The 27,445-nt window shown below is 39.7% G+C and overlaps 1 protein-coding gene across 1 annotated transcript in view; it reads left to right on the top strand.

The window, feature by feature from the left end:
- Positions 1-11,933: 11,933 nt before the first annotated feature.
- Positions 11,934-27,445, top strand: part of CPE (carboxypeptidase E) — a 37,146-nt gene continuing 21,634 nt past the window's right edge. The window contains exon 1 of the mRNA XM_010294696.1: positions 11,934-12,168. Within this exon, the coding sequence (XP_010292998.1) occupies positions 11,934-12,168 (235 nt within the window). The remainder of the gene's footprint in view (positions 12,169-27,445) is intronic.

Raw genomic sequence — 27,445 nt, 5'->3', positions numbered from 1 at the left:
AAGCTTAGTGGAAAGAGTTATTTGATCAGGTGGGACATCTGTGATCCAGCTGGCCAAGGTTTAATGAACTGTTTTCTTGGCAAAAGCACCCTTGCTGGGTCACCAGTCTAATGACCTGGTAGATTTTTCTGGTATTTAGAAAGTATGACTCTCAGTTTTGCCATATTAGTTCTCAAAAAAAAAAAAGAAATCATGCAGTACTTTGCTATGAGAAATACAGCTAGTAATTGAAAGGTACAAGGAAAGTGAAAGGACAGTGAGACATTTCAAAGATCAAACTTTTTGCATAGTTGTGTTTCCTATACCATTACATTAGAGATAACTAAACGTGTGTGGATTCCTGTGTGTTTTCCCCCTGAGATTCCTAGCTGCAAGACATGTCATTTGAATGTCCTTTTATTTTTGTGTCTCTCAAAAGTAAAGGGAGCCCACGGAGTAGTTGTCTTTCACTTACACATTGCTGTCCTTCACTGCTATGAACGGTGTATTCCCTGCACATTTATAATTCAAAATGAACCTTTTTTTCCTATGCTAAACTCAGGGTTTTGTGGTGTTGGCTGGCTCTGCATTTTGGCTAATTGCACAAAAGAACACTTTTAGAACTATGAGCAAAATTGGGATGAGTCTACGACCTAAATATACACTTTTTACACACATAAAAAACTGTTACTTCAAAGGGGGCTTTATGGCTATGGTAAGCTGACTCTCCGTGCCAGATCTTCAGCTGATATAAACTAGACAGGGGTTTAATTTCTCCTCCTGCCCAGCTGCCGAACACCCACAAATCAAACTGAAGTCAGTGGGAGCTGTATGTCTGAATCTTCGTTATAAGGAGGAGGCTTATAAATCCTAATGTGCAAGCCAACTTGCTTGTGTGCCCTTAAGAAAGAAGGCTAAATGTGATTTCAATTCCGTAACAGTCTGCAATTAGGCAATGAGTGGTCAAAGTTTATGCCTTTCTGAATAAAATTTCTTCTTCCTTTTTAGTGTCATCCATTCATAGTGGAATAGAGAGAAGAAAAAAACTGGAGCTGTGAGCTGGGCTATCTTGTGTTTAAACTTTAAACATTGCCCTTGTAGGAAGTTGTTTCACAGAGGGGAAGAGCGATCTTGTGATAAAGCATGTCTGACTTCTTTCCTGGCTCTGCCATCTATTTCTCATCTTTTCGAATAAGAACGTCTTCTCCCTGTGCCTCACGTTCTCATCTACGTGTCTCGGTTCTCATCTTCCTTGCCGCAGGTTAGCATGTGGCTACGCCATGCACCCAGTATATATGCCCTTGATAGACAGCATGTGGTTCAGCATTGATCTACCTTTAAGACATGGTTCCTACCTGATTCCTGCCAGATTTTTCCTAGTAGCAAATAGCCCCAATATTTGTGCTGACTCAGTGATGCTAATGGTCATAAGATGAGGAGGAGTCAAGAGTTTCTCTCCCTGTTTACCTGCTGCAGATTTACAATTTTTTTTCTTGTTTAAAATACTGCCTTGGTAGCGGAGGATTATGAAGAAGGTACCAATTCTCCCTTTTCTTCCAGTGCTGGCAGGTAGACTCACAACAGACACATCTATATTTGCAAGGTTTCTGTGTGTTACAGTTAGGGGAACAAATCCATGGTGGAAGTAAATAGTACAAATCTTCAGTGGAAATCTTATAATACAAATCTTTAGCGGAACAGTCTATAAATAAACAGAAACAGAGGAGCATCTGTTCCTTGATACTCCATGGAGCAGCTGATAAAAATAAATTCTGTATTATAACAGTAGCCAGTACAAAGTGAAAAAGTATCTGACAACGGAAGACCCCCTGAATAGAGAAGTTTAAGGTCCAACAAGCTCATCTGACTTGAAAATTGAAGAATTGTCTGAAATAGATGTTGCCATGGAAACAGAGAGGATTAGCAGCCTGAGACTGATTTCATTGGTCTGCTGCTAGCACAAGTTGCTTGTTTGAGTAGCATTAATATGTTGTCTCATGCTGCTTTATATGCTGAGACCATCTGGCATTAATGGTATTTAAAGGTGCAGTTCTGTTCTGGAAAGAGTTGGCCAACATAGTTTGATTTATGCTTGTAAGATGAGTTACAAGAGTTGAGGTCTTTGAAAAGCTGCCTCGTGCACTAAAAATACTCTGAGAAGTCACAGCACGTACAGAGAGATGAAATGGGGCTTTGGGAAGCGGCACAGGGAATTTCAGAAGTCTGTCTCATAGTCAGTCAGTGCACATTGGAAGCATTCATTGCACAAACGTGCACTTTTGCATGTTTCTTCAGGTGTGTATGTGGAGGCAGCCACGTTTCTCTTTTCAAAAATAAGCCTTTTCACTCCACATTGCGGAGCTACAGCTCCACCACCTTGAACAAGCACGAGAACATACTGCTCATCATATGGTGTATTAAGGAAAAGTATGTCGTAGAGTTAAATGGACGAAATAAGGTCTAACCAAACTGAGCCCCTCTAGGTTACCTCGGAGTCCATGCTTTCAAGAAGAAATATTTTCTTTTAGTTTGACTATATACCATTGAAAACGTATTTTGTAGCAAAGTATTTCATAAGAAAGACGGTTTGTAGAGACTAAGATAAATCTTATCTTTGATCTATTTATAGCTGTGAGCCTTCATCTGCTTTCCTTAATACCAGTCTGGAGTGGGAGTTATCTGCCAAAGGAGCTTACATGACGGTGCTGACATTCCTCGGAGGCTTGTCAATTTTCACTATTTTTTTCTTCGATACCATCTCATGATACTTAATTATTCTCCAGAGTTCTTCCCTAGACGGAGATGGAGGGTTAAAGAGTGACCAAATAATAGCCAGCAAATGTTCCTCTCGGAGCTTATGAGTTCCAGTGTAGCGGGCTGCCTGCGGGCTGCGCTTCACAGCGAAGTGTCTGGAGGGAAAACCAGCTGGAGGCTTTCTTCTTCTGGACAGACTTAAAACCAAACTGAATTTGAAGTTAAATCTTGATAATAAACACTATGAAAGCATAGGAGCGGAGGCATTTTTACATTCTCAAGTTACTGATGTTCCGAAGTTGCCGAGGGAAGGCATTCGTAACGGTGTTCTGCAGCTGTGCGACACTTGCCCACAGATACTGATGTGAGAGGCGGATATTGACGGTTTACTGTGTAGTAAAATAATAATATGAAACAAGGACTTGGGATCTATTTCACAAATCTTTAGGCTTTAAGCTTTTATTCTGGAGCTCTGACTTTGACGCCGAAATAAATTCTTTCTGTAATTTCACTTCAAATGCAAGACCCAAGAAATACATAGCTGTGGATGCCCTAGCTCCTTTAAATAGCTTTGGAGTGATTACATTTGATGCTTAATGTTTTTACAGCTTAGTTCTGTTTTAACTCTGTCAGAATGAATATAGGGCACATGAAGAAAGCCAAATAACTTCTCTCCCCAGGCCCCTCCCAACCCCCAGTTCCTTGTGTGCAAGTCAGTTGGGGTATTTTCTGAAGCCGGTCATCCGGCTCTCTCCGAGACAAAGCTTGGGTGTGGTTTTGGGGAGCCATTCACCCCAAGACCCAGCTCGACATGGTACAGACAGGACTGCGGCAGGACTGCTTGCTGCTCTTATCCCTGAGCGTCTTCCAGTGTTACCTCGTCGTGTCTCGCAGCCTCGCGTACGTCCACCGGCTCTCGCAACACACCCGGCATGCGCCACACGCTTTCACGGTCTTCTGCTCTTAAAATCAGCCTGAGAGGCCATGACGCAGCCCTCACGTGATTGCGGGCACTTTGAACTAGATAAAAGCTACTTCTTAAAGACACCTTCCGGGGCCCATCAGGGCTTTGTCCAACCACGGGGATGAGCAAGCGAGGGTGTAGGGCTCCTCCTTGGCGCGAGGTGTCTCCTGGGTGCCCTTAGCAATGCTGGGCGTAGCCTGAACTGTTGGTTTCCAGTTTTATAATCAGAAGTTACACTTTCTTGAAAATTATTTGTACTTAGAATCTTACTTTCTGGAGCTGTCTGTTTTGGCCAGATGCTACTTCATTCCTTTGCAGTATTTGGTTTGTTTCAGTTCTCCAGATACTGAAATTTGATAGTCTGGGAACAAACTTTTTCCGCCCCCCGCCCCTCCATTCCATTCCTTTCCAAGGATGCGCCACTTGCATTCGTGCTGCATTTCCAGACCGCTTAAATGAGCCTACTGCAGCTGCTTCAACTATTCACAGATTATTTCAGTGTGAGGAAAGATGATGAAATTGAGAAACAATAAAATCTGGAATAGCGGTTGGGCTATTTAACGTTATACTGAGTTGCAAAGTTTGGTGACTTGGACTGTCTGAAACCAAAATAGTTGTAACTAGGCTTTCATGTCTGGACTGTCCAACACAATTCTTTATTGTTAATGTGAAGTGGCATGAACATAGATGAATTTATCATCTATTTTATGATCAATTTTACTGGTAGCCCTGAAAACTAATGATACGGAAATGTGCTTTTGACATAACCAGCCGTAAATGGCTGATGACAAGTTCTTCTCGCAATATCATTACAATAGATCTGTAGAACCAAAAGATTTATTTTAACAATACGTTTTCTATGTTTATTGGGTTACTTTAATTAATAATTCCAGATTATGGGGACAATTTCAGAAACCTGTCGTTGGAAACAGCCGAATCATCCGAAGGTGAAATGTCTCCCATACAAAGAATCAATAAAAGGCTCCAGCAATGCTCTTTTAAAATGTAAACAGAGCTGCTATTAGATTTATGCTTTCTAAGCTTTGTCCCAGGTAAATTGCACTTTTGCATAGCATTCCAGTGCTAGTCCAGTAATCCCAGTGAAATCGCTATATAAGGTCACTCTGGAGTGCTTCGGTATTACTCTAAGACTTGAAAAATATTTAGTGCCCATCTATACCTCTGACTTCCTCTGCAGCTTTGAGAAGGGTATTTGTTCTGCCTGGACCTCAGGTTACCCTCTGCGACCCTGGAGCAATAGTGCTTGCTCAGCTCATGGGAATCTGTGAGAGCGGATCCTTTGCCCAAACGCCACAGAAACTGGAGATACTGGTTAGTGCAGTCTAATCCATTTTTTCCTTTTCAGCTTCCTAGGAACTGAAACGATTAGGATAATCTAAACCAAAAATATGAATTTGACACAGCCAGAGGAGGTGGAGTCTCCTGTTTCAGGTCCTGCTTAAGGGTTCCGTAGTGTCCTCTCTAACAACTAATGGCATTGTCTTCTGCTCTTATTCATCTGCTATCTAAGTACTGGCTAGAACAGAGCATGGTGTCTCTAAGATCCTTATTCACTTTGTAGCAAAATTTACTTTAAATTGCTTTAAATATTTATCTCACGGGTCTTGTGAGTTTTTTTCTAGCATAAAGTAGGCTGGTGTGAGGCAGGACCTTGAGCACCATTCTACTAACCAGAGTTAGGAAGAGAGCTATATTTTGCAAAGGACAGGTGAGCATCCAGATCTGAACAGCTTACAATTTGCTTATTGCTGCTGCCTGTCATCTAGGAGCACTTCCCAGGCTATTTCTGTTAAAATTAGTTGGATGAACATTGAGTTAGATAGACCTTACCCTACTGCTGGTATAAAAAATCTAGGTTGAAACCTTTATGAGCTCCCAACTGTAATTTAAACTCATTGCTTGCTGGAAAGCTGTGAATGGCATATATTTTTTTGATACAAGGATTCATCTAAAACAATTTTCTCTTTCCTTTCTTCCTTCTCCTTTCTTTTCACTATTCCTATGTTTTTTTTCCTCCTTTTTTTTTTTTTTTTTAATCACTGCAGTTGTCTTTTAAAGGCAGCCTCTCAAGATACAGCAAAGGTGAAATAGAGGAGAGGAAACAGAAGAGACTAAAGAAAATGTGGGTTTGCTGCAGATTCTGTAGACTTCCAGTTTTCTTCAGCCTTAAGGCTGCATTATAGGGTGTATGAGGATTATACTGTCTGGAAGGAAGCTGTAGCTGTAATTTACAACAAGAACATGGCACATTAGTACAATCTGTTTCTAACATTGTGGTTTAGAGCAGAACTTGCCCTTTCTGTAGGAGGATCTCCAGCAGAATCTCAGGAAAATTGCAGCAGCTGTGGCTGTAAAAGGAAATGTACATTAAAAATGCAAGGGAGGAACCACAGGCAGGGATCCTCCTATGCCATTTATAGCTCTGTCATTAAATGTCCCTTTCACAGCTTCGAACGGAGATAGTAATAATGTTTACATTTAGATACAGAAAAGGAATAGACAAATAATGACATCAGGGGTTCAGCTGATGATGAGATGATGGCTGCAGTCGGTACAGGCTGGGATCTGTCGCTGCAGTTAGTGTCTGAATAGAAACCTTTGAGAAGAAGAGCACGCGTGTACAAGAGGCAATAAGTGTCCAGCGTCTTACCTAGTGTCTGGGAGTGGAAGCAAGCAAATGAAATACTGTGATGATTTCAGCATTAATATTGGCACAGAAAAATGCTGATTTGGTTATTGAGATTTTCACGTGCAGAGTCAACAGGAGTGTGGATCAAACTCTTCCCCCTGGTTGCTTTAGGTGAGGGATAGGTTGATTCCAATGCAGTTGTCCTCCTCTTCTGTTACCTTCCCTTTGGTTGCCCTTGCGTTACTCTCTGTTGTTAAAAAAAAACACTTTGAGATTAATGCAGCATAGTTTCTCTTTGTGTTTACTTGGCAAATTGCGTAGCATGTTTAATTTTTGAAACAGTTTATCGGAAGTGTACTAAGTGCATTTCAAAAAATGTATGTCAAGAGTTACTTCTTCCAGCTTTCCCATTAACTGTTTTACAGTGCTGGATGCATCTTCCAGTAAAGCAGTCAAAATTAAATAGTATGAAAATCTATGTGGGTTTCAGTTCTGCACACAGTGGAGTCCATTGAAGCTTTGCCAGTGACATCAGGGGATCCAGAGTTTAACGTATTACCTACACTGTTAAGTACTATGGAAGCAAGATGAGAGGGTGAACTATATGTGCCTTCATAATCCATTATTAATAATATGAAATAACTTATAATAGGTTAAAGTCATATGTGATTGCATATTCATGTGTATGTGTACATTTTATAGAAAAAAAGCTTCCAAAAGGACCTTGTAGAAAGGAAAAATTCACATCTCTCAACCACGGGCTGTGTAGAGGATCCATTTCTTGGGAACTGTAACAGAAGCTTATCAATGTGGAAGTGAAGGTGCACCCATCAGTGGGGGAATTGTTGAGTTGATCTTTAAAGTTCATTGAATCCTCAAGAGTAGAAAGTAAATTTCAAGATTGGAAAAATTTACGCTAGCCCTTATCTTAGGTAGGGGATAAGGAGATCCTCCTACAGAAAGGGCAAGTTCTGCTCTAATTCCACATTAAAAACCAGATACTTGGTAAACTTTCCAGCCTTTCATATTAATGCTGAAGTTACCTTTTCATAAAGCGGTGACATGAAAATGGTAAAAGAAGCATGGTAAATGTTCTATTTTAATATTATTAAAGTATCTCTGATGGCATTTATTTGCCACAGCAGTGAAGTCTCATGGAGACTTCTGAGTTATTACGGGCAGGACAGGCCAAGCAGCAGCCAGTGGTTTTGAGATTTTGTTAATTCTTCTGTTCTGTAAGCAAGTGAATCCCAGATCATCTGAAGATTTTTTTAATTATAGAATATAGAGATACACTTTAACACAAAATTGTGCTTGATCTTGTGTTGTAACTTGTTTTATATTGTGCACAGTGAAAGGTCTAACAACAGATACAATACATGAAGCCCTTGTTTCCAATCAGTTACATAGCTAATTTGTGAAGTTCTGCCTTTCCTGATGTTATTAGCAAAGCTTTCATGGTCTTCAGTGTGTGCAAAATTGATATTCGGATTGATTTTCTTTCCTGTTTGCTTGGCTATCCCTAGTACCAATTATAGTTTCAGACTACTTCAAAAAACAGTCTTTTTTACTAAGCTCTTGGGGGAATTAAAAAAGCAAAACAAAACAAAAAAACAAAAAACAACCCCCCAAAACAAACAAACAAGGAACTCTTTCCAAAGCTGCTTTTTTTTTTAAGCCTTACAAAACAAAAATGTTTGGTTTTTTTTTACTCCCTTGGATTTTGCTCTGTGAAAAATTACCTGAAGAGGAAAAGAGGAATAATATTAGCCGTATAAAAATAATGACTGTCTTGTGGGTTTTTTAAAAAAATTATTTTGGACTTTGAAATGTCAAAAATTGTGAGTCTTCCATCTGTTATTTGTATTCCTTGATTTCCTGGATCTGTCAAGCCTCTGTGCAGTGGTCTTTCCTGGAGCAGTCATAATTGTCCAGTAGCGAGGTTTCACCTTGAAGAAAGAAGTCGTTTTTCCTAATATAATTTGGTTAAATAAGTTTTAATAAAAATTAATAAACATGTAAAATTCCCCAGCTATTAATCAGAGTTCGAAGCATGAAAGTATATTGAAATTCAAATCTGTTTGCCATTCTTTGCATGGTGCATCAAAATTCTCCAGTTGTTTAGTAAGTCTTTTTGCAGGTGATTTCCTGGCATATGTTGACCCATCTTTCAAAACTTCAAGCATTATTATATGTTATAGAAAAAGATCTTCTGAACAAGGTCGTGGCAACTCTGTAGAAAGTTACGGTGTACTCAGGGTCCGCCTGCTTGTCCGAGGGACAAGAGTGAGGCCAGTATCTGTAACACTGCAGACACAGTGGTCCTGTCTCACCAGAGGATCAAGGCAAACCAGAATACCATTAGTAGGAGGCGGAATGAAAGATACCTCCAGAAAACAGAATTTCAAATGTTCACACTGGGCTCAAAAGCCTTTAAGATCAGCTAAGCCTAAACTGTGTTCAAGTCAAGAGCTTGCTTTGTTTGCAATTCAGTAATTTCAAAGGGGAAAAACATAAATCACTTTAAAAGGAAGTGGTCTTAGAGAATGGGAACAAAAATATCAGAGGTAACTTTCTAAAACTTTCTCATGTATTGAAGGGGTAAGAACAGATAGGTTAGAGGCATATGGTGCATCTTGAATAACTGTTTTATTTATTTCTCTACAAATAGAGAAAAGAAATAAAAGAATCTACCTAATGTTAAAGTCTGTGAAAGCTCCTTAGATAAAGAGAAACAAAATTCTCCCAAGACTGTTAGTGTGTTGCTATGTGAACATTTATAATGCAGCAGCAGAAAATGTTTACTGAGTGCCCACTATTCGAGGAAGGATTTTCTGTAGGCTATATCAAAAGAGAAAGAAGTGTTTTGATGCCAGTTGAAAAGATCTGTCCATGTTGTGAGATTTGTTCAGTAGTGTTTACTCTGAAGGATCACGGCAAGCCTATTTACCAAGACTCAAACAGACTCTTAAAATTGTTGAAGAGTTAAGAAGACATTCAAGGACTAGTTCATTGTTTTTAATTATTGATATATAGGTAATATATATGTGCGAAGGACAAATTTATTCAGAAGAGAGATGCACAGACCCCATTCCTTTTTAGGGTGTCTACCAAATAACTAAAAGTGCAGTTGTACCAGAAAGGATACTTATACTTTTTCAGTCAAGTGACTGAATCCAATGGTGTTGATGAAAACATGCTAATAGACATTTTCCTCTATGTTAATAGTGCTTTTCCTGAGGGTGTTCTGAGCTGACTGGGATTATTGGGTGCTTATTTGTATTGCTAGCCTGTGCTTAAACCTCCATCTTAATTACTGTTGTCACCCACTTAGGTAGGTTAAACTTGTCCGTGCTGCTATCTCGCCTCCATTTACAAAATTCCTCATGCAGTATGGTTGTTAAAATTGAAATCTGGAGAGAGGACCAGGATAAACAACCCATTCATTAAGGAAGTGTCACAGAATTTTTAATGAGGACAGATATGAATTTATTATGTTTCCTAATAATCTGGAGGTTGACACCCTTGGGAAGACATGACCTTTAACAATGTGAGGCATACATTCCCAGTGGGATTGGATGTATTGCAATATCCAGGTATTCTGTGAAAATAGGCAAGCAAAGAAATCTTCTTTGTCGTGCCTTGTCAATGCTGATGACATTATTGAAGTGCTGTTATTAGTTTTTCCTTGATATTTTTGTGTGAAATAATGTCCCTAGCTGATATGACAAAGATGATGCTGACTGTTCTCATTGTCTTTTTGATGCCACTGCATTATTTAACTTCTCAAAATGCATTTTTTTAACATTTCCTAATAATTTAAATATGTATAATTTATTCAAGTATTGAACAGAATCAAAATTGAATATGATCATACTTATCATTTAGTTCATGTTTTCTTTCTTCAAGGAAAACTTTGGAAACTAGTATAGAACCTAACTATACTTTTAAAGGTTTTTCTCTGTTCCTTCCTTCTCTACGTTGTTGTTATGTTATTTCATAAAAAAAAATCTGAAATCTGGAAAGAAATTCCTGACCTTTTGATTTCTTCCCATGTAAGTGCTGAATTGCATTTGACATGTCAACTCATTATGTCATAAATTCATGACTATAGTTTCAAACTTGTATCTCTCTGGGATTTCCTCAGGAACCAGGAGGAGTCATAAGCAGTGTTGGTATATACACTCTATAGAATTACATTTCACTGATAAGTGGAATGTAAATAATGAGTTAAGAAGTGTTTTTAGTTAATTATTAAGCATTATAATTTTTTTCAATGATCAGAAGGGAAAGAACTGAGCAAAACTCTTTGTAATTCTAGTACAAGTAAAACTGCAGTATATCTGCTTTTTTGATTAATTCAACTTTTGCAAGTGATCTGTAGTTGAAACATACTCTTGGTCCATATTGTGGACAAAAACATCACTATTAAGGATACTTTTTCCTTAATTTGAGTTTATTCTACCTATTACAAAGATGGATGCATTGTTCCTGCGTAGTAAAGTCAACACAACAGTGGAAAATGAGCTGGCTTTTGTACAAACAGTTAGGCAGTGCACAGCTACTTAAGCAGAAATAGAAATCGGTTGCAAGATTTTTCCAGGTGTAAGAATACTGTGACAATGGAGATAATGTAAAAAATGTAAGAGAGAAAGGTTAAAAAATGTTTCAGAAAGAGCGGTGTGTAATTTTAAAGCACTAAGTCTGTAGAGGTAGCAGCAAGAATAATTTCACCTTTTGAAACATAAACTGGGACAATGCATGTCCCGTCATTGTCCCAATGCATGTGATGTTTCGTGAGTTCCTAGCGCTTGGAAAAAAAACCCAATATTATGGTCCTCTGAGAGGCTAAGCACTAGTTTTACTTTACCAGTTGTCAAGGCCATAAAGAGAATAAATGAAAGTACATTAGTATGGCACTAACCTGGGAGACTTAGCTGCTGCTGTCTTGGGTGTCCAAGAGGTCTCCAGTGAGTAGATGCTAATTACTGTGCCAAATGGAATATTTTTCAGGGTGGATGGACAGATACCAAAGGGTAAGGATTAGGATTGAGCAGTGGTGAGGTCACACATGGAAACTACTTTCAGTGTGGAATACCTAATTATAGAGAAAGTAATAAACTGTGTAAACTTAGTAGTGAGGAGGTGATTTGTGAGAAAAAAGGTGAAAACATGAAATAAGACAATAGTCATGTAAAAAAAAAAAGACAGGAAAAACTTCTAGTAATATTAAAGTTAAAAAATTAAATTAAGCAAACAAATGTGAGCAAATTCTTAGAAGAAATGTTCCTTCCCTATTTGTTCTTAGGCCGGTGCCTGTTGGTCTTGTTAGGTCTGTGGCATGATAAGCCAAGAAAGGTGGGTTTGGTTTTTTTTTTTCCCCCTCTTTTGTTTTTCCTGTCCCTTGACCAGAATAACAGTTTTTTGCAATTTTAGATGATGTGAAAACAGCAGAATGCTCCGAGTGGTGTGGTCTCACAGGGAGAATGATGATGGAAGGCTGATGCCGAGGTTACTAGGTTAGAACAAGGTCATGGAGATGTTGACTTTGTGGCCCGGCGCTGCCTGTCTCTGAGCCCGAGCGTGATGCTGGGGACCGGTCGGTGTCCCATCTCCGGGAGCGTGCAGCGCTGCGGCACCGCTCGTTTGAGGGCCCTGCATTGCCCATCGCTCAGCGCCGGGCACCCCCATTTCCCTGCCGCCAGAAGAGAGCACTTGGAGCGCTGGCCGCGAGGTTTGCTTCAGAGGGCCTCCAGTTTCTTCAGAGTACTTCGTCGCTCTTTGCAGCAGCGTCAGCCTGAACCACGGACCAGCCTTCAGGGTACGGGGCTGGGTTTCAAAGTGCGGTTCTCCCGCCGCCGCGGCGCGGTGAGGCTGCTGCCTTTGTTCGCTCTGTTCTGCTGCCTTGCAGCAGAATTGAACTCGCGCCTTTCACAGGCTAAAATGGTATGTTTTTTCTTATTTCATCTTATTGTCTGCCTGGGGTATTTATCCCGGTCTTGTATTCTTCTCTATAATTGTCTTTAATTGACCTCTTATGGCAGCTTAGCATAACCCGCCCTGAAGTCCACAGTAACTTCTGAAATATTTTGACTTGGTGGAAGAAGTCCGGTGTGAATTATCTTCTGCATTGTATTTTAACCTCAGGAAATCCTGGCCTCCCGTTCCCCAAAATTAAGGACATGTAAGTGCTACAGGACCGTGGCAGCATTTGTATTTCCACAGTGACTTCCAGAGGAAAAACTTAGTATGTATTCTTCATTTTTAAGAGTTTTTTTTTTTTTTAAATTATGTTACTTGCTTCTCCTCTAGGTTGGTAGTTTAAATATACCTCTCTTTCTCCTCTGTTTCTAACATTCTGTATCTTATCCTTAAGGTAAATTAAAAACGGACAAGTGTTTCTGAAGGAAGATGAGTGCTTGGAAGATCTTGGAAGCAACATACTTCGTCTTACTGTAACACCATATGGTGTTGCCATATGCATGTGCAACAACCATATATGAAATGGTTGATGAAAATAATTATAGTACCATAGCCTTACAATTTTTAAAGGAGAAAAAGCATATATTTTCTATACCCACTTCAAGCACATTAAGATGTGAAATGAAGTTTGCGTGCACTGCAATGTAAAGGAGGATGTATAGTTACTGTGTAAACCTCGATAGGATGCTTTTGGTGTGCTGAACTGTCCCATACTTGCTTCATTGCCTTGTGGATAGTTTCTGCAATGTGTTGATCCAGTGGAGACACTTGAAGGCAAGTTAGGCATAGTACATTAGGCACGGTGATAACAAGTCATAGATTCTCTTCCTAGGGTCTAAATCTTCGCTTTTCTGGTAAATAACCATATATATTATAGGGCATATATGAATAAATTCTGTCTTCTCTCTGCTGTATGTCAGTGTTCATTTCTCTAAAAGATGAAGGTGTAGTGCAGTTCCTCTTGAAGGCAATGGAAGAGTGCCGTGTAACCTCCCCTGCATAGCAGGGGGACAGAGTTTTCAGGATCCTTACATGTCTGTTGCTAGTATGACAGTATAGCAACTTGCATTGAACAGGCCTCCTTAAGAAGTCGAGAAGCTTAGCTTGGTCTGCTACAAAGTATCCTGCTTCCAGAATAAATCTGTGAAATTACCTACATCAGGGTTTGTGTAAAGGAAAAGAAAATAGCATTAAGAATTTGTTCCAGCAAAATGTTGCAGGTTCAGTATCCAGTACCCCCAGGTATAGAATATTTATGCCAAAGTAAAATCTAAATTTCCTATATTTGACAGAAAAATGCATCTAACATAGAAAATGTGCTCTGAGGGGAATCTGTCTTGCCTCTTTAGTGCTCTGAAATGTACAGTATCTTCCAAGTGAATTATTTATGGAAGGCACGTCTTTGTGGCATGGGTGCTCATTAGACCAGTAGTGTGCTGCTACTGTGGTTTGCTGCCACCCATACTCAGCTCTGTCCATCATCTTTACTTCTCTTACTCCTACATAACTGATGATTAGTTGCAGTCAGATCTCTGTGTAACAGAGGAATCCCATACCACAAAACTGAAAGAGCAAAACCACCAAACTAAATAATAACAAAAAATCCAGCACAGCAAACTTCTGAAGAACAAAAGCCTCTTTCTGTATGAAGTAATACAGCTAGCACTACATGTAATGAAAAAAAAATTATTAAAAAACGGGAAATGTTACATACTCAGGTCTTCTCCACATAACTTTTTACATATGTGCTTATGTATTTGAAGTGTGGAGTTTTTGCACTTTCAAACATCTGGGCCTTCCTTTTTAAAAACTGGTCACTGAAATTAAAATAAATAAACAAATAAATCACTGTTGCGAACCAGTATGGTGATGTCTATGCTAGCTCGTCTCTAAACTTAGTTCAGGCTACTTTTATGCTCACTGTCAGAAACAGGTTTACGTGCAGTATTGAACTGGAGTCTCATTACTTCAGGCAATGATCCTTCTTTGGTTCATAGGCAATTTGGCACAGGATTTGAAGTGACCTGGTTCGACAACGTTTTGTCGAACCTCAGATGTGCTAAGGCATTTCCATTTTATGTAGAATGTTACATTTTTTCATGAATTAATGTTTCCAGCCCTTCAAAAAGCTAGAACTACGTTTTGAGTTTGCAGACTCAAACAATAATTGTAACAGATTCTAATTTCCATGTTAAGACAGACATGATTCTGAACTCTCATAATGAATTTGAATATCAGCATTTACACTCTTAGAGAAAAATTTAACAGGCAGATTCAGTTTTAAAATAAAACTATTGCGGCATGGACCTTTTCCTTTGACAGGTGCTTGGATACTGGCTCTCTAGGATGCTTGAAGTCTCTCAAGTCATTCGCTGGTAGGAAAAAGAGACTTTGTCTAGCTTGAACTAAGATTTCTGCTTTGTAAAAGAGATGGACTTGAGGGGAAGAGGCCTAAAAACTCCGTGGGAGAAGTGGGGTTCAATCCATGTAAGCCACAGCGGGAGACTGAACAGCAAGTCTGCTTTTTTTCTGCGGACAGTGCTGTGTTGTCAAGCTGCAGAATTTTCCCTGTTGGCACTTGTCACCTTTCTAAGCCCCCTCTGAGGCATAACAGCTAATTCGAGCTGTCCATGTCGTCCCACGTGAGTGGTGTCCCTCCAAGTGGCGTGGCCAGTCCTGGCTCAGACGGCCTTGTCCTGAAACCTTGGCTGAGATCTGGAGCTCAGCTGTGGAAGGCAGTGTGGACATCGCTGTCTTGCTGTCATGTCCCCTGTTTTTCTCCAGGATGGGGTGCTTGTGTAGAACCGGGAGGTGTTTTGCAGGTTCTAAATTAAAGGAGAAGTGAAAGAAAATGGCAGTGAGAAACCTCCATCAACTGACATGAGTATTTTTAAGCTCAGTGCAAGGAATTGTTATAGTTATAGTGGTCAAAGTGATAAAGGATAATTTCCTGGAAGGCTCATCAGATGAGGGGATAGTCTACAAAGGGCATCAGGAGTTAGTTATTTAAAAATAAATAGATAAACATGGAAGGATACTTTAGAGGAAAATCTTATGGCAGGAGGAAATATACAATATCCACGTAGACCTTGCCAGCTTCTCTGGCTTCTTCGCTTACTGGGTTTAAAAAAAAAAAAAAAAAAAAAAAGTTGTTTATGTTGAGATTTAGAATATTCACGGGATTTAAATGAAACTACACATGAAGGGCATAACGGAAACACAGTCTCTTCTCTAGTTTTGTCTAATTTACCTGAAAAAATGTTATATTCACTAGGTGTGACATTACTTCTCACAAAGCTTGCATTTTCCTTTGCAGATGGATTCATGTGTGTGTAATCTCAATTCAGCAATCCTAAAATAAAGCCATAAGATACCACATTTCCTTCCTTCCTTTAAATAGAAACATATAGCTATTAAGCCCAATGATAAGCAAACAGCAGCTGAACATTACGTGTCATCCTACTTTCTCTCATGTGCATCGATGTGATAAGAAAATGACATCTGTGAGGGTATTTCTGTAGTGAAAATCCATGAAGAGCGAGCTCTGCAGTACACATCTGTCCAGATTTCAAAAATGTTGTAACAGCCGTAAGTGGAAACATATTAACAGTATACACAGGATCAACTGCAGTGTAATGAGAAGTGAGTGCTATGTATTTCTTCCTATGCCAGTATTCACCTACAATAAACTGATTTTCATTTTTGACAGTCATCTTTTCTTACACAAAACTCTCTGTTTCTTTGGTTTTTTCATTACATCACAGAATGAACTGTTCCTTAAGAAAAAATGTATTCATATTCAGTTGTCTATTTGAGCTAAATGTTGCACGTTCTACTTGTTTTGGAGGTTTCTTTGAGTCCAAAGACTTGGAGCATCAGTTAGGATTAGTACTCTCTTTTGTTGCTGTTGAGAAATTAGTGGCGAAGTATTAGTAAACATTAAAATATTAATTTGCACTTCTGAGTGGACAACTTCTGTCCACTGAGCAAACTTTCAAACCAATTTCCTTGGTACTTGCTTCCATAGTGACATCTGTAGTAGCAAACAACTTCCCAACAACAGTCTCGGATGACTTGATTTGATGCCCTCCTTCAGGTTTCTCCATAATATTTACTTTCTGTCACAGCAGTTGCTAAAGGTAAGGGAGGAGAAGGGCTTAATGAGATCTGTGGTAAGATCATCGCCTTCCCCGTTCTTGCTGTATCTTTCTACTATCTTTTCTTCTTTTGTTTAGATAGAAAATGCTCTGAGAGCTACGATCTTTGTTCAGTGACAGCACAGTGGTGTCTGTCCTGTCAAGGAGGCTGTTCAGGGTTCATGATAATAGTATTAATTCTTGTATGGAAAGTCTCACGCTGCTGGAGCGGCAGCTTTGGGTAACCCATGCTTAAGATCCCTGTGTGGCTTTCTGTGCTGTGACTAGCCCTTGTATACATGGTGCTTGTATAGATGTTGGGAAAGAGGGCCGCTGTCTCCAACCCAGAGCTTTTTTTAAAAAAAAAAGCCTCTTGTGTAGTGATCAATACAATAAACTATATAGAATATTTCATATTTGCATACACCACTCAAGCCACTCACCATTGTCAAGCAATCTAAAATAGGTTTTTTTCTTTTTCTGGGAAAAAACATCATGGTCAGACTGTTTTTGTCTGGTTGGAAAGAGCTGTAAACTGAAGCATGAACTGTTCACAACGAGCACGTGTAATACATAGCTCGGAAAGCCTGACAAATTCTGGTTTCCTCCGTTACCCAGTGTTATGTTTTAGCTAAGTCTGGGAGCCGCTCCTAGTCAGGAAACTCTTACGGTTCCTGAAATTATCTCTTGGGTTTTTGGGTTGTTTTTGTTTTTTTTTTTTTTTCTTTTTTCCATCTTGCCATGAAAGACTTAAGTTTGCCCTCATATCCTGCTTCCTTTGACACGTTGAGTTGATTATTTGGATTTAATGGGGGCCTTCTGAATAGCATAAGATGTGATAACAGCATTGTTCCCAACATGAAATATTTTATGAGCAAACCTTGGTTTTGAGTTTGTCACTTTCATGGGGTTACAGCAGTAACCTGCCGTGTCAGTGGGGGAAATGAAGATTACCCTGAGAGCCCAGCACATATTGGGGAATGGCCTTATCGCTAAAGGCTGCTTTGTTTTCCCTCTAAAAAAGTGTCGTTCTCTAACACTGAATAGTTTGAAATAGTTGTCTTAGCATAGCAGTAGTATAATGTAGATGCAATTTTGCTTTCTGTCTCCCTTTTTAAGCAAAATAAGAGAAAGAAAGGCTTAATGTTCAAAATAAGAGAAAGAAAGGCTTAATGTTGTACTAACCGTGGACTTGGTTACCAGATATGAGTCTGCAGAATAGACAGTTAAACATCAACACCCCACTACAACCATGTGCCTAGCCCTGATACTTTATATGCACCTTTTTTTTGTAGTTTTTCAAATAGTATCATGATTCTAAACTTCATATTGCCTGCTGCAAGATGGGGGTTTCAGGCTTTTATAAATCTGCTGGTTCATACCTGGTTTGAAGGGAAGGCCTTGGTGAAAACAAGCTACCTTGAGAATTTTAACATGAAAAATTAATTTGTTTTCTGGGTTACACAAGTGCAAAGAAAATACCTTTGCAAAAAAATGTTGTCTTAGTAGGGCCTCTATGTTTTTACCCCCAGATAATTTATAAATAGGTGAAAAGCTTTTGCTTTAAAAAAAACACCAAAAAACCAGTGGCTAAATGTGGACAGAACCCAAATACGGAAAAATTGCATAAAGAAATTTTTCAGAAATAAAGACTTGATCCAGAATTTACAGGAGCCAGTGGAAAATCTCTTCTCAACGTTGTTCCTTTTGCATGAGACCGTAATGCCTTATTCTGGCAAACTCCTGAGCGTGTACGTGTCTTTATGTTCCAGACTAACCCCTCTGACACTAATATGCTGAAGGTAAGCGTATGTTTAATGTGCCTCACTGGTTACAGTCCTACCTAAAGGGAAAAGACAGTAAAACGGAGTTCTCAATGTAATTTCTGTGGTGGTTTTTGCTATTAGTAGTATAAAAAGGGAAAATGTCTTTATTGTATAAATATACAAGTCTTTACGGTTAGAAGAAGAGCCATATCGAGTCAAATATCACTCATATGTTTTTGGTGGAAAGTATTGTTCCTACCTGCTGGGTTAATAGCATGTCTTAGTGAGTTTTAAGTGCTGGCTGCTCTTTCCCAGATTTTTTGCCTTTCATTAAGTGCAGTCTTTAATGGACAATGTGGTAATCTTCAGTTCCTTTGCCTTCCCATTTCTGTGTTCCTATAATCTGAACACAATTTTTTAGGTTGTTCTACATTTTGTAACTATTTTTTTTTTCTTTACGGCATAGCGGACAGCTGGAAAAAATATACTGAAACATGCTTTTGGCAGTCATCACGCTGTGATCATAAAAGTTAAACCTAGGATAAAAGAGAAAGTTAAGTAAAATGTGTATTAAAAAAAGAAGTAGAAAATATGGCAAAGACTGGATAGCTAATATTTTATGAAACAGTCCAAGCAGCTTGAAGTTTTTCTTTCAGTGCAAAAATATAATCATTTGATTAAAAAAGCTTTTATTTTAGATTGTTTCATTAAATAAGAATGAACTGAATCCTTAAGTGTGAAGAGGGTTAATAAAGACAGGGAATACTGGGTTGCTTCCTAAAGGATTCAGTTTCTTTCTCCCTTGGAGTCATGTGGTTTTGATTTTGTTTGTGCGCTGTGCCAAATCTGTCTTTTCATATGATTTTGAATATCTGCGAATGCAATTTCTTTAGTTAAAATTAGAGGTGTGCTTTAGATCTAAGAAGGTGTTAGAGAACTGAAAGACGAGGAATATTTCCATGGCCTGGGGATGACCTCCTTGGTGCCTGAGCCTCTCAATGAGGGACGTTTGTGTGTGTCTATAGGATGTACATGCCCATATACACACACAATAGTAGAGAAGTGCTTGTATACAGAGTCAGAAAAAGATTTTGCATCCACACTACCCAGTACTGTTCCCCTGTGTGCTGAATTTACTGCCCTTGAATTAAGAGCTAGTCAAAAGCATATTGGGTCAGACACTGTATCTTCTTCTTGTTTGATTGGAATCAGTACTTCCTAGACTTCCTTTTCTTGTTATTAGAGAGTTTTTTCTTCTCAAAAAGCCCTAAATGCCTGAAACTTCAAAGTGAAATTATTGCTGTAGGACTTCTCAGGAGATGCCTTTTGACTGTACTATGCTCTCCTCTGTGGGCTCACTAGTTAGCTACTTCATAGGGTCTCTAGACATGAAGAATGATAGTATGTATGAGAAAAATAATTGCAACTGTCTTGGAATATTTGTTAATAAATAAAGGTACAAAATGCATGAAATCAGCTTTTAAAAAAGCGCCAGACTTCTTTATACTTTTTCTTGATACCTCTCCAGCCTTCTACACCTGCATAAAATTGGAATGAAATGCAGTAAATCTGGAAGATAGAGCACAGTTTACCTCTCACTTTCACTGCTTCAATATCGGTCTGAATTACAGAAGTATGGCAAAATACTTCAGCTCCTAGTGTTTTATTACACTTATTAACAAATATAAATGACTACACAGGAACTGTGGGGCATACACTCAATCTGATGGCAGATACCACTGATACCAGTAACAAAAGCCCTTTGGACTCTTATTAGTGGAGGAATTTGCCTGCATTGGCAGGAAAGAGCTTGTATGAGGTGCTGCTAGTAACATAAAAGAGAAAGTTTCAAGTGAGATGAAAGGCACCACAAAAGATGGATTTGCCGTAGCTTTTTGTATTGCTCAGAGGAAAAAATAATTAGCCAGTGCTAGCAAGAGCTACTCAGTTTCTGATCCTGCTGGTCATTGCACTTTAACGTGCTTGGCATATTGGAGGCACAGTGGGTATAATTGTAGGAAATGGCTTTTATTCGCCCTTTTGGGAGAAACATGCCTTGTTACTTTGAACTAACCTTTCTACTTGCACTGAGAATAAACCCTAGGTAAGTTCATTTTACATCAAACCCCACAACGCTCTATTGCTGTACATAGAACTCATTAAAAAATATCTAGCTGCTGTTCAAGGACATGATTGTGATTTCTGTTGCCCTTGACTGTAGACCATACAGACAACAGGTACCCCTCTCTCCTTTCTCTTAACGCAGAACTGTCTTACTACTCTTCGGAGGGAAAACACAGTGGAAGCTCTGAGGGAAGCTGGGAAGATACCAAGCTTTTACGTTGTTCCCTATATGAGGAAAAAAATCTGTCTCTTTTTAGGACACTAGAATGTGTGTCCCTGTGCAGACCTAAAAGCCATTACAGATCTTTTGTGAAGCACTTGTTTCTATCTTACGAAGGCTGTTCTGTGTCTTGCAGCAATACAGCTGTGCTGTAGCTTGTAGTGGCGGGGTCAGTATCCATATGGGATTTTTTGTCTGGAGCTCCTTCATCTAAAGGGAAAATGTCTTTTGAAAGCCTCTGGATCCACTCCCATCTACTGTTGAGAAAAAGGGTTTGTCTGATTCAGTCATCTCCATCATTATTCTTGAGTCAACAAGCCGTTACATGATTCACTTCTTCCTCTCGCGCACAAAGCTTGATTTTATTAGCCTCTGCACCAGTTTAGCTTCCTCTCCTTATACTCTCTTGCAGTATTATCACCTTTTTTTCATTTTTTAAAATGTTTAAGATGATGTGGGGGACATTTTCTAAAGGGTATCCATATTTCAAGCATATGTGAGTGTGAAGAGATAGAGCTCCTCCAAGTATTCAGGTCTACATTTCTACCTAAACTGGCTATACATAAATCATTGAGGTGCATAATGCTGATTTAAAATAAAATTTTACGTACCATTGAAAAATTCTGAAGCTCAGTGTTGCAATGTTTGGAGATGTAGTGTTGTACTACTAATCTTGATCACCTCTACCCACTTAACCTTTTTTTTTTTTCTTTTGCTTCATACTGACCTAATTTAACTGTTGCTATGTCAAGAACAAGTAAAATCAAGATTTACTGCTGGCTATCACATAGCATGCATACCTTAAATGCAGAAACTTGAGAGAGTATTAGCTGCTAAAATCAGGCTGGAAGTGCAGCAAAAGAAGAGACCTCGATAAGCCACTTTTTAATCAAGGTTTCACACAGTTTACCAGGTTTTTAAGCCTAGAGTGCAGCTGCAGTTTTTCTGGCGAACCCCCTCCCCTCAAATTGTAAAATGATGGAATTCTGTTTTAAAAAATTCTTTATACCAGAAGGGTGATGCTAAAATAGTGTTAGGACTAAAAGAAGCTACCTGAGTGTTTGTTGGTTTCTGAGGATATTGACATAAATCAGGTCATTTATGTTCTGACGTAAATAGTGTCCTCTGTTTGTCTTCATAAGTTTTTTTTTAAAAAACACATCTTTCATGTTTTTTTCCACAAAGGAGCAAGGTAACAGTGTAATTAGCTTTTGCAGTTTGCCTATATCTTTCTTACTCTAATTTATTTTAAAAGGGCACTTCATAACTCTTTCTGTAAACTCCATGGCCAATAATCACAGAGGCTAAGATCAGTAAATATTAGGGCTCATCTAAGCAAGGAAACTAAATATGCCAGTACAAAAGCCACTCTTACTCTGTAACATGTCTACATGAGGGAATTGTTATAGATGCACATTTATTGGGGAGATTTTATCCTTCTCCATCTGTCAGTAACGACCAGTGCACTTCAGCGTCATCTGAATTACAGATCTGCGGCCCACAGGTTTTTTCACACTGTGTCAGGTTGTGACAAAACAGCAGTGGAATAAAATAATGTTCCAGTTACCAATAAAGAAGGAGCATCCACTAAGTGTGGCCTTAGTGGAGCCACAAGTGCCATTGCGACGCCTCAGGAAGGCTCCTGGAAATCAAGGGAGGAGGTCTGGGGGGTTACTACCAGTTATTCCTAGATCCTTAAACAAATTAAGTGTGCTTCCGAAGGACCCTAAGCATCCTTGTGGTGGGAACTGTAATCCTTTTCAGTCACAAATAGCTCTCCTCTACGGAGGGAAAAGGCGAAGAATTTTGCTAGGCGATGGTGAACCCTGAGAGCGCGCTGCCCTTGCGCAGGCCGCCGGGGCCCAAGGCAGCGCGGCCCCGAAAGCTGCCCTGGCTTGCTGTCCCCCTGAACCGCAGCCTCGCGGCGAGGGAGAGGGGAGCCCTGCCCTGACTTTACTCCCTCAGCCCTCCTCAGGTTTGCCTTCTGCTCTGGGCCCTGCTGGAAGCCGCCGCGCCCGCCGGCCCCAGCCTGCAGATAGCCTCCCAGCTGGCTGGCGCCTGCGCTTCCGAGCTGTCGGCCGCCCGTTTGGCAACTGCCTGGCAGTCTTGAATTGGGCCTGTATAACTTAACTGGAAAAGAATGATTTACATTTTTAATCGACTTTTTGTTTGTGTCCTGGAAAAAGGGAGAGCTACTTTTCTTGCCTCACCTTTTTTGTCCAGCATTTCTGCCTACCTCTGACTTCGGAGTCTGGGATCTGGGTATGAATGGGTTATTTCTGACGTGTGTTTCTTCTCTTCATGAAACGAGGATGAGGAAAAGCAGAGCCCAGGTGTGTCTCCTCTTGGTAGCAGGCATTTGAGCTAGTTTAGCTTTGAAATTTCCCATGTATTCGTTGTGTAGAAAAGGAATGAGACAGACGAGCTCAGTCCTTTTGAAGTGCTCTGGCAGCTGGCAGGTCCTTACGGAGCTGAAGTGAAAAAGCCGACTCTACAGTTTGCTGGAAAGAGAAAGCTTGTTAAGTGAACTTGACGAGGAAACATCATAAATACATATCTAAATTATATATCAACTTTCTCTTCATCAGAAGGTCTGTTTTGATGTTGAATTGATGGATTAAAAAAATAATCTTTGCTCTGTGTGCCAACCAAAACTGGAGGGATACAGTGAGTGCCTTTGAAATGAAAATTCACTTGGTCACATGTAGTTATGAAGAGAAAAGCCCCCCCTCTTACTGAGCACGGTGGAAAAGATGAGTATGTTGTTGTATCCCACAGCCAGCATCACAGTGGACATCTAGACAGCTACTTGTGTCGTCTCTGTACTGCCAGCGTCCTTCACAAAGAATCCCAGGCTATGTTTTGGTCCGAGTTTTTTCCTAGCAGTGAGAGCAAAAACTGGGAGGTGAAAAACCTGTACACGTCTCGCACTCTGACACAGACTGGCAAGGGCGGTCCAGGACTGTTCACGTCACGTTTGGTTTCTGAGGAATCTCATCTTCAGTGCTGATCTATCGGTACCTGCCGCTGTAAGGCTGTAATGAATTCTGTAAATGCGAAAGTCCTAGTCAGTTTTCCTAGAGCGTGAAAAATGCAATGCAATGTAAAACTAGTCTGGTTGTGTATATAGATGGTTGTACTTCCAAAATTCTGGTGACTTTTTAAAATCTGCTTTGAACTTCAGAGAGTGCTCTCTTAACACCTTTACACAAAACCAGTGTTTTGTGCGTATCACATTTCAGTGTTTCTTACTAAGTCAAGGGCTCTGATTAAATAAGTAAACCTGGTTTGCTTTACAAGTGATTTGCTACGATTTAAAGAATCACCATCGCTTCTACGAGAGGGCACCATCAGTTCATGCGCAGTAACACAGGGCTAGTAGGCAGAACCTGTTCTACTCTCTGGTAAAGCAAGTGGGCTTCACCCGGAATACCAAATTCAGTGCTACGCTGTGCAGCACTTCAGCGTAAGCGCAGGGTGTTGTGGAAAGATCAGCACAGGGGAGCTGTAGGTGGGGACTGCAGGAGCCGAGCAGATGCTTCGCCCACTTCTCGTGGGAGGCTGTGCCAAGTCCTGTAGCTGCAGGGGTGAGAGTGGGCTGTTGGAAACCTGAAGAAAGCATCGAGTCATGCAGAACCTTTTTGGTGGAAATAACTGTCTTGAGCATGAGGTAATCTGTCTGGAGAATTTCATTTCCAATGCAAAGACATGCAACACCCTATTTTGAAGCCCAACCGACAGACTTTATACAGAGTAGAATGGAGATCGCATCTTAATTTGTACGTGCCAAGGCCAGCAGAAACATAGCTGTTCTCTGTGAGCTTTCCCTCCGGGTTTAGTGTGCTGTACAGACTTTTATGTTAGCTTTAATTTTAAGCAGTAGTGTTCAAATAATTACGAAAATTTCCAGAAAGAGCTTGAGACCTCCCTTGAATCATAGCTGTTTAAAAATGCATGCATTTGTTTAAAGCTGGAGATTGCCAAAAGAGCCTTGATTTTCTTTTTCTCTTGTCTTCTTCTCAGTGTATTTGCTAGCAGTTAATGGCAAGAAAGTGAAAGACTGGATTTTTCAAAGGCCTTCAGTGTTGACCTGTTTGTGCTTTCATGTAAGCCACCTGTGAAACTTCCAGTAGTTTCTCTTTCAGCAAGGTTAGACCAACGCTACATCTAAGTAAATGTCACCCTAAAATTATATAAGGTGTATACAATGATTTAGAAACTAAAAGTGCATAGCAGTTCTATCTTTCAATGCCATTTTCACACAAGTTGTGGAGATCAATATTTCTACTGAAATGCTGTTAAGGCAGGTTGCAGACATTTAGTATACAAGGTGTTAGAAATCTAAATTTTCTAATTCTTTAACTTTCTTATCTCAACTCCTCATTTATTTTCTTCTTTCCCACCCTTACTTTTTTCATATTCAAAGGAGAAATCCATTTTGTAGTCTTTGGTTTTCTATGTAGTTGACCTCCAGAGGATTTCTTTCTCTTTAAACTACTGACAAAAGTGTGGAGCATAAGAAAGTCTTCAGTCACATTTAATGAATGAATTTCTTGACAGCAGGTGTTCTGAGATTTTCCATGACATTTATCTACAAGAAAAGTTTACTGGTTGTCATATTAAAAATGACAAGCCACTGTAAGTCATCAAAAACACTAATCTGTTACTTCAGGAACGTTGATGGCTTTTCTGTACGAAATACAGGAAAGCAGGAGGAGGACTCTAGTTTTTAAGGATATTTGAGGCTGATTTGCAAAATAGGTCAGTAAGCACTTAAACTTTCCAGTAGTTAATTTTTTTTCTTCCATATGGCTTGCGCTTCCATGAATAAAATACTGTACATTTTAAGGTTAACTGCTTGGACATTAGACCATGACTAGTGGCATGACATTACCTTGACTCATAGTATATATAATTAGTAGGTGCTAAACTTTTTGTCTCTACATTTTAGAAAATTACTCTTTTTACTGCACAAATACAGCCTGACCTGAAAATGGCAGTGGTTAGTCATCTTTAATTAGATGACCTGTCTAATGTTAATGATGTACACGCTGTTCCTAGGAAACTGCGGAAGACCTTAGCTGACAGTAACTGCAGAAGCAAATGGTGACATTTCACAATCTTTGTCAGGAACCAGAAAGGCATGACATTTTAAAATATTTTTTCCTCAATCATTTATCAGGTTGTAATGTACCACTCAGTCAATCTAGGAAGGATGTAAAAGCCTTCTAAAAGCCATGATGATGTGATGGCTGAGGTTTCACCAGGGATACTGAGATATTTATAAACTTGATTGCTGCATTTAATTTCTTATGACTTGCTCTGAAAGGTGTTAGTATCCACCCATTCATTCGTTGTCACAAACCTCTGTAGCTGGGCTGAAGTTACATTTAAGCATTTATAAATGTCATGCTCACATTGTTACATGAGACATATTTTTGCTATTGTGAATGAGAGATTCTAGTTTGAAAAGATACTGTCAGAGAATGAATAAAATTAAATAAGAATTTTAAATCTTCAAGCAATGGAAATACTCCTTTGTGTTTGTTATATCCTGGACCATGGGAATCCATTAAAACAATTTTACTTTTTTGTGAGGGTCAAGTAAATGAGAAAAAATAGTTATGTTTCTTCATGCTCTTTCTCCCTTAGAGCTACCTCCAGTTCTCTGCAGTGGAACACGAGTATGTCTACTGGTTTGGAAAAACTGTTTAGAAGTTTGTCAACAAATTGAGATCTACTGAGTCTTTTCATAAAAAATAAATAAATTCTGTGAGGCAATTACAATTACAGAATCCTATGAAGGGTGATTAAGGCCTGCGTTAAATGGCTCATGAAGGATTAATGGGAAGAGCAGCTCTTGCTCTAGCTAGGTAGCATGCTAGCAACAGGTGACTGAAGGCTGTTTTCCCCGTGGGGTGGACTGTTTTCCAGAGAAGCCTGAAGCTTGTAGGAATGGGGTGGCAGGACATATTCCATGAATAGACCAAGGAACCCATAGAGTGTTAAGGCTTAAAGACTAGGCAGCTGGCACCCTTGGTGCTGGAGGTATCTCCGTTAGCCCATGCGGTGGAGGAGGAGGAGCTGATTCCTTCGGGAGCCATCGTGGGCCTGGGATGCTGGCTGCATCGCAGAGTCATTCACTGAAACAGGGGCAGCTGGGCTTGCTTAACTCAGCTGACACAGTGATGGGCATTTTTCTGTTGGCTTCAGCCAGCAGTCTGTCCTCCAGCTTGGACTTCATTGTCCTAAAGAAAAAGATGATTAGGAAAGGATTTAGGTAAAAACAACTGGGGAAAAAAAAAAAAGATTTCCAGAAGGTACACTCTGAGTTGCAGTTTTTACTCTAACATGAAAGGCTGAAACGCAAATGGAAATTAAAGGCTTCATTAACTGCCAAGTTGTATCAGCAAATAGTAGCCTGTGGAAGCTCCCTCAGCTTTTTAGGCACTGTGATGACTTTAGCAGCATTGTCCCTTTTTCCAGAAGGGACTCTGACATTGCCCATGATGTGCGTGGATGACTAATGAGTGAACTGCTAATTCTGCCGCAGCCAGCTTGTAACCTTAATTTGTTTTCACTGAAATAAACAGTAAAAATCGAGTTTGTTTCCCTTGAAGCAGCTGCAAAGTTTAGATATGAGAAGGACCCATTTTTTTTCCGTTGTTCTTTTAGATGTAAATTACACTGTTGAAATGCTGGAGTTTTCCTAAAATTGTTTGATACAGTCTGAAATTCAATATATTCTGATGTTGAGCGGAAACCCAGTATTTCTTTGGCTGCTGTGCCTAGAGGTAAGAAAACAGGCAGCGCTGGGAAGCTGGCAGAGAGCAGTTGCCATGCGTGTGGACCACACAGCCTTGTTCTCCG

This window comes from Phaethon lepturus, unplaced genomic scaffold (assembly GCF_000687285.1).
Source record: "Phaethon lepturus isolate BGI_N335 unplaced genomic scaffold, ASM68728v1 scaffold299, whole genome shotgun sequence".
NCBI classification, from domain to species: domain Eukaryota; kingdom Metazoa; phylum Chordata; class Aves; order Phaethontiformes; family Phaethontidae; genus Phaethon; species Phaethon lepturus.
Note: the sequence above shows the minus strand (reverse complement) of the source record. Positions and strands in the feature narration are given on the sequence as shown.